The sequence below is a fragment of the Salmo salar genome, chromosome 04 (genome assembly GCF_965601325.2).
Source record: "Salmo salar chromosome 04, fSalSal1, whole genome shotgun sequence".
In the NCBI taxonomy this organism is placed as follows: Eukaryota; Metazoa; Chordata; class Actinopteri; order Salmoniformes; family Salmonidae; genus Salmo; species Salmo salar.
In genome coordinates this window covers 33642188-33659954 of record NC_138294.1, presented here as the reverse complement: position 1 = coordinate 33659954, position 17767 = coordinate 33642188, and the positions used below count along the sequence as shown (strand labels likewise).

At 42.1% G+C, this 17767-nt stretch overlaps 1 protein-coding gene across 3 annotated transcripts in view; it reads left to right on the top strand.

The window, feature by feature from the left end:
- The window catches only part of tmem131l (transmembrane 131 like), a 95214-nt gene that overhangs the window by 46324 nt on the left and 31123 nt on the right, over positions 1-17767 (top strand). For all 3 annotated transcript variants that reach the window (XM_014195585.3, XM_014195584.3, XM_014195583.3), the window contains exons 4-9: positions 7100-7171; positions 10534-10657; positions 11267-11383; positions 12534-12638; positions 15538-15615; positions 17074-17254. In XM_014195585.3, the coding sequence (XP_014051060.3) occupies positions 7100-7171; positions 10534-10657; positions 11267-11383; positions 12534-12638; positions 15538-15615; positions 17074-17254 (677 nt within the window). The remainder of the gene's footprint in view (positions 1-7099; positions 7172-10533; positions 10658-11266; positions 11384-12533; positions 12639-15537; positions 15616-17073; positions 17255-17767) is intronic.

Below are 17767 nucleotides of genomic sequence, written 5' to 3'. Positions count from 1 at the left end.
CTCCCGCCCCTCCCGGGGTATGTGAGTCGAGATGCCAGCTGTTGAAAGCTTGGACAGGAAACTGACAATCTAGAACTGATGGAGCGACGTTGTCCATCCCAAAGTGTGAAAACATGGCTTCAATGTGTTGATTTGATTGTTATCAGGCAGGGAGGGGGGGGTGTGTGTAGTAGAGGTCGACCGATTATGATTTTTCAACGCCGATACCGATTATTGGGGGGCCAATTAAAGCCGATACCGATTAATCACCGCTTTTATTATATATATAAATAAATAAATAAATAAAAAAAATATATATTTTTTCATGTATTTATTTGTAATAATGACAATTACAACAATACTGAATGAACACTTATTTTAACTTAATATAATACATCAATAAAATCAATTTAGCCTAAAAAAAATAATGAAACATGTTCAATTTGGTTTAAATAATGCAAAAACAAAGTGTTGGAGAAGAAAGTAAAAGTGCAATATGTGCCATGTAAAAAAGCTAACGTTTAAGTTCCTTGCTCAGAACATGAGAAGATGTGCTGGTGGTTCCTTTGAACATGAGTCTTCAATATTCTCAGGTAAGAAACTTTAGTTTGTAGTTATTATAGGACTATTTCTCTCTATACGATTTGTATTTCATATACCTTTGACTATGGGATGTTCTTATAGGCACTTTAGTATTGCCAGTGTAACAGTATAGCTTCCGTCCCTCTCCTCGCTCGAACCAGGAACACATCGACAACAGCCACCCTCGAAGCAGCATTACCCATGTAGAGCAAGGGGAACAACCACTCCCAAGTCTCAGAGCGAGTGACGTTTGAAGCGCTATTAGCGCGCACCCGCTAACTAGCTAGCCATTTCACATGGGTTACACCAGCCTAATCTCGGGGGTTGATAGGCTTGAAGTCATAAACAGCGCAATGCTTGAAGAATTGCGAAGAGCTGCTGGCAAAATGCATGAAGGTGCTGTTTGAATGAATGCTTACGATCCTGCTGCTGCGTACCATCGCTCAGTCAGACTGCTCTATCAAATATAAAATCATAGACTTAATAACACACAGAAATACGAGCCTATGGTCATTAATATGGTCGAATCCGGAAACTGTCATTTCGAAAACGAAACGTTTATTTCAGTGAAATATGGAACCGTTCCGTATTTTATCTAACGGGTGGCATCTCTAAGTCTAAATATTGCTGTTACATTGCACAACCTTCAATGTTATGTCATAATTATGTACAATTCTGGCAAATTAATTACGGCAACAATAGACAAACATAGTGTGCTTAAACTAATAACACACAAATTATTTAATTTCTCTTGAATACATCATTTAAACATTCAGTGTAGGTTGGGAAAAGTTTGTGAACCCCTAGGCTAATGACTACTCCAAAAGCTAATTGGAGTCAGCTAACTTGGAGTCCAATCAATGAGACGAGATTGGAGATGTTCGTTAGAGCTGCCTTGCCCTACAAAAAACACTCAAAATGAGTTTGCTATTCACAAGAACCATTGCCTGATGTGAACCATGCCTTGAACAAAAGAGATCTCAGAAGACCCAAGATTAAGAATTGTTGACTTGCATAAAGCTGGAAAGGGTTACAAAAGTATCTCTAAAAGCCTTGATATTCATCAGTCCAGGGTAAGACAAATTGTCAATAAATTGAGAAATTTCAGCACTGTTGCTACTCTCCCTAGGAGTGGGTGTCCTGCAAAGTTGACTGCAAGAGCACAGAGCAGAATGCTCAATGAGGTTAAGAAGAATCCTAGAGTGTCAGCTAAAGACTTACAGAAATTTCTGGAACATGCTAACATCTCTGTTGACGAGTCTACAATACGTAAAACACTAAACAATAATGGGGTTCATGGGAGGACACCACGGAAGAAGCCACTACTGCGTGTCTGAAGTTTGCAAAAGTGCACATTGAAGCTCAACAGAAGTTGGGTGATGCAACAGGACAACGACCCACAACACGGAAGTAAATCAACAACAGAATGGCTTCAACAGAAGAAAATACATCTTCTGGAGTGGCCCAGTCACAGTCCTGACCTCAACCCGATTGAGATGCTGTGGCATGACCTCGAGAGCGGTTCACACCAGACCTCCCAAGAATTTTACTGAACTGAAACAGTTTTGTAAATAGGAATGGTCCAAAATTCCTCCTGACCATTGTGCAGGTCTGATACGCAACTACAGAAAACGTTTGGTTGAGGTCATTGCTGCCAAAGGAGGGTCAACCAGTTAATAAATTCAAGGGTTCACATAGTTTTCCCACCCTGCACTGTGAATGTTTACACAGTGGGTTCAATAAAGACATGAAAACGTATAATTGTTTGTGTGTTATCAGTTTAAGCAGATTGTTTGTCTATTGTTGTGACCTAGATGAAGATCAGATCACATTTTATGACCAATTTATGCAGAAATATATTCAAAGGTTTCACACTTTTTTTTGCCACTATATTGTTAAAGCTAGTTAGGGTCTTCAGAAGCAGTGTTCCGTCTCTGCCGTCAACTCACTGAACAGCTGTCAGCCCTCTGTCAACAGGGCCAGATCAGGTTCTCCTCCTCACACACTGCAGCTGCCGGCTCCCTGCAGTGCGGACCTCCGTCACAGTGCTCATTGGAATGGGACATCACACACACACATGGCCACCGCAAGCAACGCACTGGTCGCAGCAGGGTGGCAGAAATGACCTCGTACTTGCCGTCAAATAGTGTGTCATTCAGATAGAAAGCACAAGTTGATTTTTGGTGAGAGAGTAAGGGATGGGGGGGGGGGGGGGGGGGGAGGGGGGTGTGCATGTGTACTAATTGAGTTCCCATTACAATATGTTGTAGGCTGTGTGTGGGTTTCTTTTTTAAAACGCTATTTGTGTAACATAGCTGTTTTTAGAGTGCAAACCTGACCGTCTTAAAACAATGTAACCCACTCAGTCTCAGGAAGATGGAGTAGGGTGAAGGTGCCCCTAAATGCTGATCTTGGGTCAGTTTAGCATTTTTCCCACTAATGGTTAAGGTTAGGCTTGGGGGATGGAAAGCTGATCCTTGATTTGTACCTGGGGGTGAAACTTCATCCCGGAGCCAAGTGGATGTTGCTGTGGTCTCTAGGCAGTCTAGCCTAGCTGATGTACATGGACTTGTCAATGTACCAGCCCGCTACTTATAGCCTAGGGCCCAGTGTTTCTCAATACTGGTCCTGGTGACCCAACGAGGTGCACAATGCACATTTTAGTTTTAGCCCTGGCAATAACACAGCACACTAACCCACCTGATTCCACTTACCAACTCATCAAGACGTGATAAGTGGAATCAGGTGTGTGCACCCATTTGGTTTCCCAGTAGGGCTGGGAATTGCCAGAGACCTGTATTGCGATGCTTCTCATGATTCTATATGTATTGCAAGTTGATAATTTGGTTTGATTGCGATTCGATGTTCCAAACTCTCTTGCTCACTGCTTCAGAGAGACGAGAGAGCATAAGAAAACGAGTTTTGATCAGTCATGGAAATAAAAGTGCTGAAAACAAATTGGCTCCCGATTTAACCTTTTCACACGTACCAGCAAACGGGTGTGATCATTCTACAGTGTACGCTCAAACCAGTGTGATTAGAATGTCCAGTTTCGATTGACGCAACAGTCAGCATTTGAGCTAGCCACACTTATTTTTATTCACAAACATTTTGCACAAACACAGTCCATCCAAAGTTATGTCCTGAATGTGACCAGTTTTATTTTTGGATGCAATATTCAGACATTCACAGAAATAGTGACAGCATACACAATCATCTAAATCGGAAAATGTAGTTTCCATTAGTCCTAGCGCTAACTAAGGAAATATTTACGTATTTAGAGAACTTTCGGCTGACAGAAACCACAATATGAATTAGCTAATAGCAGTTACTATTTATAAATTGTCACAACACAGGTGAGCTCAAAGTTGATCGAAATAATTGAGTAAAACACTTTCTAGAAATCAAAAGTAATCCGACGATGGGTAGTTTGTGCAAGCTGCCACTTTTCTTTTTTTCGCGTCAACAAAAGATAAGGAGACAAGATGAGTTTGGTCTGTTTGCAGTATGCATGTTCAAGGGGGTGTGTCATCTACTTCCCTTCATTCACTTCTGGAAGTTTAATCGAAAGATAAGTGAACCATTCCTTCACCTCATTATAACATCTTTGGTCTGACAGACGTTTACGTGACACCCAGAATGCATTGTAATGTGTACAAACATTGCGCCACACATGGCTGGAAAATAGCTTAGCAGTAGCTCATAATCAGTACAACAAAATGCCAAGAAAGTATTTTACACACATCCTAGGTGTCCATTACAATCTATGCAATAATCAGAATGCATTATTTGTCACCAGTACTTGAAAACGTGAATAAAACTGTGAATACATTATGCTCTATACATACATACATACATACATACATACTGTATGCTGTATGCTACAGTAGAAACAACACGATACACAGAAAATAAGGCAATTACTTTGATAGCAACATGTCCAAAGTTATTATTTGTAAGGAAAACAACAATGCAACAATGTGAGCGCCAGTCAGAAAATGTGCCAGTTTGTGCACGACTGCAAATGTCTGCATACTTCATGTGCAGAAAAAATGGGGAAGGGCTCTTCTCAAAGAGGGAAGTTTGTCCAGCTCAGTTAAGCATCAAACATAAATTGTCCTCAACACTGAAATGGGCTACTTCTATGTGAATTAATGAGGAGGCGGAACACACTTCAATTCAAACTGTTGTTAGAAAATAATTGGAAATTGACAAGTTGAAACAGCCTATAGATAATTCGCAGGCAGCTCGTTTTAACAGTCCTGTTGCATAACAATCACATTTTGGAACAGTGAGTGCATCACCTGCATAAAACAACTCGTGTTTGAAAAGGTTAAAAAGATAGAGAACAAGTTATGATGAAAAAATAATGGTGTTTTTGTGCAGGGACCACAAACTAGCCAAAAAATAATATTGCGATATTGTTGATACGATATATGGTAAAAAAAAATGATATCCCGATATGTAACTATCGATTTATTTTATCCCCCCCATCAATTTGGGTCCCCAGGACTAGGATTGGGAAACACTGAGCTAGTTTATGGGCATCTCCATCCATTCCAACAATCAACGTGTCAAATAAACATGTTTATCAACACTAGAACCCAGCCAGGGTTTCCATTTGGGGGATTTTCATTTACCGGACATTTGATAAATTATCGGACCCATATGCATTGGATGTGTAACCTGATTAGGTCGTCCACCCATGGTGCTCAGAATGACAGAAATCACATTTCGATTATGGTCATTAATGTTAACAGAACATTCAAGTCGAGGATGCAACTCCTTCTTACTGAATTCTGACGTGCACTTTGAAGATGTTTAGAATAACTGTCCACATTTACATTTCCTCAGCGAAGACAAGTAACCAACAGCAAAATCACTGGCCTGTCAATCTACTATCCCCCATAGTAGAAAGGTTTACCTATTCTATTGGTCACCTTGTCTAGAAAGAAATACCCTATATCAAACAGACTCTGGGACAGTTGTGGGATGATAGATCCCTAGTTCATACAACCAGTAGGCCTAGTAGGCTGCATAACAATGTGTGATGCAACAGATCACAACGTTTAGCTTAAAATGTTGATCACCTATTATTTCTACACATTATAAGCGCAGCAATGCACACAGGGCAGCAGGCTATTCGCGAATGTTATCTCCATAATGCAATTAGCGGGATAACCCCGTTGTCAAAAGGGCACCACACATGCAAGTGGTTTCATGTGACCGAGATGAAAGTATCCTTTAGACATTTTTTAAGAGGGGAGATCTAATATGCAACAACTAGCACGGGTTGCTAATATGACTAGGATTATGGCTACTGGACAGTGAAATAAAGTTTATATGAAATAATTGCTTCCACGGATATGGACTGATTTTTGGCTAGGCTGCTTTGAAGCGAGGTAAGACATGCCTCCATAATATGTATTAATACGTTCAGATTTCAAACAATTAAGTATATGCATACTGCCTCCAGCTCATTGCAAAGTGGTGTGACAGTGATGAAGCCTGCCTTCCGTTGCCAATGTATGCGTTTGCTGTTTGAGATGCTGTAGCCGCAGCTCTCGCGCTGTCTGAACGATTTTCCGCTCAAAGGCTATGTATCTGTATGATGTACACGTTTGATAAATAAGATGCATAACGAATATACTGTACCTGCGCCAATTGTACAACATTGAAGTCTCCTTGACAACATTGGATTCACACCTCTGATAGTTTAGAGTTTCTAATATGAAACTGAAGTAGATGTGTGTGACGTCTGATGTCCTAGAGCTATTCTTACTGAAGCTCAGAATTAGAAACCACCACTTTCTGTTGTAACCGTGTCACTGGCGATTGGCTGCGTTGTTTTGCTGCGTGCATAGACGCTCGCTTGCAGTGCAATGCAGGGGGTTGTTCGTTACGGCAACGAAAAACTTTCTAAAACATTTTGTAACGGAAAAAAATGGTTAATTTCTCATTAGACAAGTCCAGGCAGTCTCTCCCATTTTTCTTCTGTTTGGTGTCTAATAAACATACAGAAACCTGGTTATACCTTCCTTATTGAAATGAGTAGAATTCCAATCACAAATAGAAGGACCCACATTGGTGTTGATGAAAGCAGGTTTTAGTCCAACTCCCAACACATGCGGCTTGAGTTTCCCAAAGACACTGTAAAGCAGCTCTTTTAATAAAGAACTCTCTTTGTCATGTTTCAACTCGAGTCTCTCCCCCCCCCCCCCCCAATGGGGTGTGAAATGGATTTGGCAAGCGGGAGACTTCCATTTAAATCCCCCTAATTCATCATCTCTGACACCCCTCTGCCTTTTGTTATATTTTTATGTATTATTATTTTTTTATGAGTAGGATGATCAAGTGTCTCAGAGGACTTGAGATTTGGCCACCACTCTGGCTGCGTTGTTAGATAGGAGAGTCAGCGTTTTGCTAAGTCGCCCGAGCGCTCACTTGTTTCATATGATAAGGTCCCGTTGTAACTCCACTGAGTTGATAGGTGTACGTGTACATAAATGTGTTCTTCTTTTTGTCTTTCTTTCGCCAGCTCCTCATTCTACGTGCCGGAGAATGGAAGGCCGCTGCGCTTCCAGCCGCCATCACTGGAGTTTGGGACACAGTGAGTTTATTTCTCTCACTTCCTGGTTTCATAGAAAAGGATTCATAATAAGGATTCATAAACATAAGCCAATGTCAAGACATTGATAAATCCTGTGTTTGGAGCTACTATAACCAACCACCTCATTTTAGACGTACACATGGGTGCAAAAGACACCGACTCCAAATCACAATCCGACAGTTATAAGAGTAATGTGGAAAAGGCATTTAGAATAGCGTCGTATGCCAAAATCAACAAAATATCTGTAACCTTTACCTAACCTTGTCTGGATTATGTCACCGGAAGCCCCCAAGAAGAAGCACATGCATAGAAAGTGATGATAAAAAGCAGTAGAAGTGGAGAAGCTCTCTGTATAAAGCAGAGGGGCTTTTTAAACGCAGAGGAAGCCAAAGGAACAGACAGATGACGACCAAATAAGGTCATGAGCAGCTCAGCTCTCTTCCCATAAGCGCGAGACTGAATAAGGGAGAGGGTCAGACCCAAGGGGAAACGTTTAGGACTCTGCTGTTTGTCTCCCCACTCCCAAAACAATCACCAGAATAGCGAGACTCTTTGTTGTGCTTGGACGGCTGTTCTCACTGCTACTATTTGCAGCTGAAAAAATGTATCCTATGACATATTTATTCATTCTTTTGAGCCAAATTCACATTTTTTTCCGTCCAAGGTCTGTTTATTTCCCATTTTCATTTTGTTTATCTATTGGTCCAAGTATCCAAGATATGTATTTGTTAATTAGTTCTGTTTCTAAATCTGAGAAATACCCCATTCCCAACCTTTAACAAACTAGTAAACACTAGGTCCGACCTAGGATGTATCCTCGTCCATACCTTATTGCTATGGACGATGGTTGCTATATGACTCAAGTGTTTAAACAATAAAATCCCACACCCTTGTTTTGCTACAGTGGCATCAAGCAAAGCAGCCATAACACAAGCAAACCAGCACAAGGTGTTAATCTCAACCTCTAGCCTTGCTAGCCACTCGCTAACTAGGCTAACCCAACAGCCCAGTAATTTCAGCAATGGCAATATACAGTGTTGATATGCAACATTAGCACACCCTCCTTTCTCCGTTTGCCAGGCAGCACAGAGGGAACCAGGCATGCCCAAACAGACCTTTATTGACCGAAGATGTGTCCCAAATGTCACCCTCTTTCCTATATAGTGCACTACTTTTGACCAGAGCCCAGTGGCACCCTATTCCCAATATAATGCACTACTTTGACCAGAGCCATATGGGCACTCTATTCCCTATGTGTAGTGCACTACTTTCGCAGTATTTACTGTCATCCCGTTGTTTAAACACACAACAAACCCCCTGTCCCCACTACAATGCAGGTCCCCAGTCATGTGATACGAGTGGCTAGGACAGGCAGTAGCTTTGCATAAAGAGGATGGAATTTCTGCTGTCTTTTGCCATTAGCATTGAATTGAGGAAACATCTAGATTATAAAATAGGCAAGGTTAAAACGCATCTGTCTGTTACTTAATCACGTTAGGAAATGGAGTTTGACCTATCCAATGACTTCACATTGTACAGTAGCTCTAAAAGTTACTATCAGGTGTATTTATATATTCCTTGCATATGGTTAATGATGACACTAGCATGAGGAAAGCTGGCACCTGCAGCTATTAACTTTATCTGCAAACCTCTCCTTTAAGAGGGACATTTTACAGAACTGTGGTGACTCCTGCCTTTGTTGCTGGGCCCCCTTTTTATTACAAACACATCAAAATATTAAAAGGCTAAATGGAGAGCGCTAAGCATAGCTCCAAAGGTCACCATAGACCTTTTAATAGCAGGCTGCGCTCGCTTCGTTTTTATGGTTGATCTGAACTATGTCATGGTTTCTCCTTTGATGTCGGCCCCGGAGAAGTGTCAGAGGAGCAAAAGTGACTTCCTCGTTTCCAGGAAGTGCTAACTTGTAGTCAATAAAATGGTTTAGGGTGAAGTTGCCCCTAGACACTGATCTTGAGTCAGTTTTGCGTTTCCCCGCGCTAATGGTTAAGGTTAGGATTGGGGGAGGGGAGGGGAAGCGGATCCTAGATCTGTCCCTAGAGGAAACGTCACTATTAAAGGGACATTTCTAGCTCATGGTCAAGTGTTGATGCTATGTCAGTGTTGACACAACCAGAAACACTTTGCATTGAGTCGCAATCTTATTCCCTGAGGTTACTCTATAACTACAGTGGTAACTAGAATGTAATCATGGTAAAACTGCAAACGAGGTAACAATGTCGAAATTGTACTTAAACAAAAGTTAGTTTCATAGTAGTTTAGAAATATTACTTTATCAATGTTCAATTGCGATAAAGTATTTTACAATGATTAAACAGCATGATCATTACATAGGTGCACCTTGTGCTGTGGACAATAAAAGGCCACTCTAAAATGTGCAGCGTGGTCACACAACACAATGCCACAGATGTCTCAAGTTTTGAGGGAGCTTCCAGTGGTATGCTGACTGCAGGAATGTCCGCTAGAGCTGTTGCCAGATAATTGAATGTTAATTTCTCTACCAACGTCGTTTTAGAGAATTTGGCAGTACTGTCCGATTGTCATCACAACTGCAGACGACATGTATGGCGTTGTGTGGGCGAGCGGTTTGCTGATTTCATCGTTGGTGGCGGTGAGGTTATGGTATGGGCAGGCATAAGCTACAGACAACGAACACAATTGCATTTTATCGATAGCAATTTGAATGCACAGAGATGCCATGACGAGGTCCATTGTCGTGCCATTCATCCACCGCCATCCCCTCATGTTTCAGCATGTTAATGCACGGCCGCATGTCGCAAGAATCTGTACACAATTCCTGGAAAATAAAAATGTCCCAGTTCTTCCATGGCCTACATACTCACTAGACATGTCAACCATTGAGCATGTTTGGGATGCTCTGGATTAATGTGTACGACGTGTTTCAGTTCCCGCCAATATCCAGCAACTTCGCACAAGAGGATTGGGGCAACATTGCACAGGCCACAATCAACAGTCTGATCAACTCTATGTGAAGGAGATGTTGCGCTGCATGAGGCAAATGGTGGTCACACCAGATACTGACTAGTGTTCTAATCCATGCCCCTTATTTTTTTTTTTAAGGTATCTGTGACCAACAGATATATGTATTCCCAGTAATGTGAAATCCATAGATTAGGGCCTAATGAATTCATTTCAATTGACTTATTTCGTTATATGAACTGTAACGCAGCAAAATCTTTGAAAGTGTTGCATGTTGCATGTATATTTTTGTTCAGTAAAGCTTGATGTTTACTATGCCTGGATAGAACAATGAGAGGTGCTTGTTGTGTCCATCTCTCTCCATCTCTATCTCTCTCTCTCTCTCTCTCTCTCTGTCTCTGTAGGCCACTGGGGCTGCCAAGAGCTGAAACCATATACATACACAACCCCAGCCAGGAACTCCCAGTGACACTGCTGTCAATGTTTACATCCAGCAGACATTTTCATATGCCTTCGTTCTACAGAAGGGTGAGTGTGTGTGGGCGCCCTCCCTCGGACACTCCCCCCTCCTCTCACTCAACCACACCCCTCTCCATCCAGCTTCTCGCTACAATCTCTATTTTGCTTCCCTCTCCTCTTTCTCTGTTTCTCTCCCTTGCGCGCTCTCCTCTCTCTTTCACACACTGTTTTTTCCTCTCTTCGTCTACCTCTCTCCACTCCCCCTCTCTCTCACACACTGTTTTTTCCTCTCTTTGTCTACCTCTCTCCACTCCCCCCTCTTTCTCATGTCAGTCCCTTGGGCCACCAGTACAGCTATTTAAACTCTCAAACTGCCATTGAAACCCACAGCATTTCCCTGCTCTGCTTAGAAAATAAATCAAGCACAACAACGTTGCATCACACTCTGACAACAGTGCGTGTTACATCCTTGCATATCACATATTCTCCTACCGATTCCAGGCTGAAATTAACACACAAATCATTCTCAGCATGATTCCCATATAAGTGGTGGAAGTTGTGTGCCTCACCAGCATACTACTGAGTGTGAAGTCATGTATGAACCCATGCTAGTATGGACATTGTAACGTAGTCATTGCCTTTCAGTGAACCTTGACCCCGTGTCCTCTCTGCTTTCAGGTAATCCCACCCAGAGGGAAGGCCTCCTTTAAACTAGTCTTCCTCCCTACAGAGGAGGGAAACGTAGAAAACTCATTATTTATAAACACATCGGCCCACGGGGTGCTCTCTTACCAGGTCAGTAGTGATACGAGCATATGATACTAATCCTCTCCAGTCTATGTCGCAAACGGCTCCTTATTTACTGCACTACTTTTCACCAGTGCCCGTATGACTGTGGACAAAAGTAGTGCACTATGCCTGCCAAGTGACGCAGTGGTCTAAGGCACTGCATCGCAGTGCTAGCTGTGCCACTAGAGATCCTGGTTCGAGTCCAGGCTCTGTCGCAGCTGGCTGTGACTGGGAGACCCATGGAGCGGTGCACAATTGGCCCAGCGTCGTCCGGGTTAGGGGAGGGTTTGGCCGACAGGGATGTTCTTGTCCCATCGCGCTCTAGCGACTTCTGTGGCAGGCTAGGCGCAGTGCACGCTGACACGGTGGCGGGCTAGGCGCAGTGCACGCTGACACGGTCGCCAGGTGTACAGTGTTTCCTCCAACACATTGGTGCGGCTGGCTTTCGGGTTAAGCGGGTAAACGTTTTTTAAAAATTGTAAAAAAAAAAGAATCCTGCACTATAGACTAGGGTTCCATTTGGGACGTATGCCCTGACCCACAACCAGGGATCTGTTTTTAATATAGACTCAAAAAGAACATTGTGTTCCTGTCGGCATGTTGAAGTTAGTTTTGCAACCGTTTTGAAACACAGGAAGTAATGGCTGTGATGTGATATTTGGCACCTTTGACCCCCTGACCTTTTAAAGACGCATCAAAGCAGATGGATGTTAAGAGTGACATAAAAGCCCAAAGCCCTATTAATAGTTAAATAAGCATTAGTTCATGGTTCTTGGTAGGGAGATAAGGGTGCCTAGGCCTGAATATATTCTGTTTATCAGTGAAAAGGCACAATTTAGTACACCCAATCATTAAATAACTTAAGTTTCCATTAAATAAACTATGGGGATTGTGATATTACCATGATCCACTCTCCAGTGTTGTATATGTCATGGCCACTATTAGCATAAGCAACATTAGCATGCTACCTTGGATTCATTCACTCCCTTTGATTTAATATTCTGTGGTCTAATCAGTCCCTTTACAATGGCCAAGTAAACGAAACTCCACTTTTGGATTGCACACTCTTCTGACACATTAAACAAGGTAAAATAAGTAATTTTTGTCATTTATATTTACTGTCCCTTTAACAGTGATGTCCTTTCACTTTTTTCAGGTTTTTGGTTTGGGCGTCCACCGTGGCTCTTTAAAGGGGGTCAATAAGAAGGACAGTGTCCTCATATTCCCCCACATCCAGAGCATCAAGCTAAGCCAAACTCAGGTACGTCCATTCCATTCAACTCAATACACTTGATTTATTCCCTAACAGGCAATTGTTCCTGGGCAAGAAAGTCAACAGACAACATGTGGCAACAGGATACATATGTTTACCACAGTACTATAAAGACTCACACACATGCCATACCAACAAACAAACACATTTACCACAATATTTACCACAGAAAACTTGCTAGCATGGCCCTCTGCCCTGCTCTGCAGTGTGCAGGCCTTGCTGTATTGTCTGACATCTGATAGCCAGCAGCTATCTTCCCCTCTTTGCCAGTCCCGATACAGCGATAACCCAACACAGAGGCATAAGCACACACTTACATGAGAGGCGTACGCACACACACAAGGTATATACACATTCATGCATGCACACACATGATCAATCACGTTCATATTTGAATATACACGATCACACACTTGTGCCTAAACACACACACACACACACACACACACACACACACACACACACACACACACACACACACACACACACACACACACACAGGGAGCATGAAAACAGTCCCATTACACACGCACTCGCACCCACTTTTAAAAACATCAAGGGAAGGAGCGAAAGCAACACAAGGCTTCTTTGGAGGAGCGTTACCCTCGGCAACAGGAAGCGGGTGGCAGTTACAAAATGTCAGCCTGGCTACGTTTTCACAATCACTCAGACTTGCTTCTAGTCTTTATTTAAACATTTTTTGCTAGATGGTTGATTTTGTTATTTCTCACAATGGTTTACTTATATAATCGAACACTTATTTTGAACACGCTCTTCTGTTACAACACTGAAGTTTTACAAGACAATTTATGGGCTGCGTCTTAAATAAATTGCCTATATAGTGCACAACCTTTGACCAGTGCTCTATATAGAAAAAAAGGGTTTTGCTGAAGTAATGCACTATAAATAGAATAGGGTGCCATTTGGTACAAAACCATAGAGTTTCTTCACTGATCTGGGTATACTTTTATGCGAGGTAGACAGGCGTTGTGAGAGTAAAGTCATTCCTGTACGGTGTCTGTGGTTTGTGTTGCTGTAACACGGCCTGTTGAGCTGCTGAACATATGAACAGGTTTAAATATAGACCGAGCTTTGGCAGCCAGATTCAAATTTAGTTCCCCCTTCCCTTTATTTCTTTACTCTCTGTCACTTTATTTCTGTCTCACTTTCTATCTTTATTTCTCTCTCTGGCTCTTTAGTGGGGAGGTTGAAATTAAGTTTCTCTCGCTCTCTTTTTCTCTCTCGCTCTCTTTTTCTCTCTCGCTCTCTCTGACCATGTCATTGGATGAGGTTACTGTTATTTCACAGCGTGTACTGTAGCTTTGAGCTCACCACCACTTTTGATATTAAATAACGCACTACACACCAATCCAAATACACTGTCATGTATGAATACTGTCACCTAAGTATAAGGTCTTGACTAGTGAAGACTTGTGTCAAAGAGATCTGCCTTGTAGTTGGGATAACCTACAGGTCATGTTGATAGATCAATCAATCAGTTTTGTATTTATAAAGCCCTTCTTACATCAACAGTTGTCAAAAAGGACTTTACAGTAAATAACCCGGTCTAGAATCACAAAGGTCATAGGGTTCAATGACTGAGGGCAATAATGCTGGTCATGTACACCACCTTTCAAAAGTTTGGGCTCAATTAGAAATGTCACTGTTTTTGAAAGAAAAGCACATTTTTGTCCATTAAAATATCATAAAATTCATCAGAAATACATTGTAGACATTGTTAATGTTGTAAATGACTATTGTAGCTGGAAACGGGTGATTAAAAAATAAAAAAAATAAACACATTTTTAATGTAATATCTACATAAGCATACAGAGGCTCATTATCAGCATCTATCACTCCTGTGTTCCAATGGAAGTTGTTAGCTAATCCATGTTGATCATTTTAAAAGACTAATTGATCATTAGAAAACCCTTTTGCAATTATTTTAGCACAGCTGAAAACTGTTGTCCTGATTAAAGAAGCAATAAAACTGGCCTTTAGACTAGTTGTGTATCTGGAGCATCAGCATTTGTGGGTTTGATTACAGGCTCAAAATGGCCAGAAACAAAGAACTTTCTTCTGAAACTCGTCAGTCTCTTCTTGTTCTGAGAAAGGATGTGAGAAATTGCCAAGAAACTGAAGATCTTGTACAGCTCCCTTCACAGAACAGCGCAAACTGTCTCTAACCAGAATAGAAAGAGGAGTGGGAGGCCCCGGTGCACAACTGAGCAAGAGGACAAGTACATTAGTGTCTAGTTTGACAAACCGACTCCTCACAAGTCCTCAATTGGCAGCTTAATTAAAACTTCTTCAGGATTGGTGGGTCCCCTGCGGGACGGTTAAGCTAATGTAGGCTAATGCGATTAGCATGAGGTTGTTGTTAATTGAGTGTATGTAAACTTCTGACCCACTGGGAATGTGAAGAAAGAAAGAAAGAAATGCTGAAATAAGTCATTCTCTCTACTATTATTCTGACATTTCACATTATTAAAATAAAGTTGTGATCCTAACTGACCTAAAACAGGGGATTTTTACTAGGATTAAAAGTCAGGAATTGTGAAAAACTGAGTTTAAATGTATTTGGCTGAGGTGTATGTAAACTTCCGACTTCAACTGTATGTTACCAATGTTTTGCTTAATATAACCTCACATAATTAGTTTAGTTTGTTAATTATGCTACACATGCCTGTATTTATTTCTTCACTAGTCCCATTAGACTTCCATCTAAAAGAGTGGTGGATGTAATGAAACTGTCTTTAATTTATTTAGTCTAATCAACATAACCTTTCCAGCTATTCATCTCATCAAATAACATTGGAATGAAGGCTGAGTTATCAACCTCCTTGATTGTAAGTTTCTACCATTGACTCTATGTTCTCTGTTACAGGAAGATTCTTCCAACATCACTATCCTGGGGCTACTGCTAGAGTGCAGTTTACCCAAGAGCATGTACAGCCAGCCGCAGGTACTGGGCATCTCATTACTTTTTAAACCACCGTTTTTAGTATAATGTTGTCAATATGTAAATTGAAAGACTGAAATATGCTTTATATTAGTTAAAAATGAACACGAGACCAAAATCTAAACAAAAACAATGCCAGACTAAACAGAAATGCATGTGTATGACCACTTGATATTTTCGAGACAACCTATTTGTGTTTTAAAGGCAAAACGTTTAAATTACAAAGTCCTTATTCCATGCTAACTGTAAGAATAACTTTGAGCGTTGATATTACAGGCATTTTCATTGCACTTATGGCCATTACTGTTTATTTTATTATTTTTTCCAACTATTGTCAGCATGAGTGCTGAATACTCCTTAACTGTGTGTACTCACTATCTTCTTGGCTTCACGATAATCACAAGGGTTATTCTCCTATAGTCAGTTATTACCTATGTCACATGAATTGTGGCTCTAAAGTTTACCGCAGAATCATTGCTCATGATGAAATTGTTTGAAGGATTATGTGTACTATTGAGTGAGCTGCGGTGTTGTGATATCTGACTGCAGTCTGGTTCCTCAAGAAGCCCCAAGGACAGTGGGACCACTTGCTAGGCACATAATTGCTTCCTCACGAGACCTTTAATTGGCCGGGAGCTTCCCTAAGCACAGGTGGCGCAATCACCACCATGATGCAAGCCCTACCCACCACTCTATCTCCCAAACCTAACCCAACTTTGTTTTGTTTGTTTGTTCATAATGCCTTGTGAATACTTCTAGTATGGTATAACCTGGTCCCAGAGCTGTTTGTGAAGTATAGCCAACTCCTATGGTCAGGGGGGATAAGCACTAATATGGCGTCTTCAGGAAGTGGCCGGTACTCTGTGTGTATCTGTTGTGTCCACAGGGGCTTGGTGTTTGTTATTGTAGGCCCAGGTCCTGTGGCGTCTAGCCAGGGATAGATAGCTGTCTGTTTAAGTCCAGGCCTGAGTCACTCCTACTCCTAAAACGAGAAGGCCTGGTTTGAGCCGGGCTTTGCACCCCTAAGATACTGATCTTGTCAGGTTAAAGGGAGGGTTAGTGGGTTAGGTACAGTGCTGAGAGACTGGAGAGAAGCAGCTTGTTGCCCATAGTTCTGCCTCTAGCTGACTATGTATAGACTGTGTGTGTTTGTACATGCACACACACACACACACACTCTCTTAGTATACTCCCACTCTTCATCTCTTCCTCGTTTACATTTCTTACACAATTTTACTCATTTGTCTCTCCCTCTGTCCCCGTTCTCTCCCTCTGTCCCCGTTCTCTCCCTCTGTCCCCCCTTTCTTGCCCCCTATCTCTCTCCACGTTCCACTCTCCCACTAATCGCTCTTTCTACACTCCTCTTCATTCTCTCTTTGCTCTATTCAACCAACCCCCTCCCCCTTTCTCCCTCTTTGCTCCCTCTGTGTAACTGGTATGCCTTTCCTGCCGTTTCCCCAGGGGTCCTGCTTCCAGAGCATTGAGGACCATGCGGCCGGGGTGGAGCAGCGACTCAACCTCCAGATCAGGCTGTCAGAACGCACAGAACGCCCAGCTGACCTGGACAAGCTCAAGCCCTACATCATCGAGCACATCCTGGTCCTGTTGGTCGCCCCAGCGACGAGCCGCGGCTCCGCCAACGGTGGGTGTCGGGGCTAGGGGACTCGTTTTTGGGGGTGGAGGTGGGGTAAGGCATGAGAGCTAGGAATAACTTAAAATATTTTAGGATGTTGGTTGGTTTCAATACAGGATGTTGGTAGTCTGCGGGTTTAGGGACCTTTGCACCCCACCTAAAGAAACATCTGGGAGAAACACTGATTAGGATGTGGGAGCCTTACCACTGCTGTGCCGTTGAGCATATTACCACAGCTAGTTGTAGAATCAAACATGTCCTTCCCCAAATTCTCATCTTAACTATTAAAGGGGAAATGGCAAAACTGATCTTAGATCAGCCCATTGGTGCAAGTTCATCCTGTATCCTCATCACTACCACAACCCATATTACATACACAGGACCATTAGTGCTCTTATCAAGGCCGGACTATACTCTGTAGAGTAGGCTACATCTCCCTGCTAGAATATGCCTATCACACCAGGCATGTAGCCTGTAGATTGATGGTAGATTAACACTGGGTTTGTCCCAAGTGGCACCCTA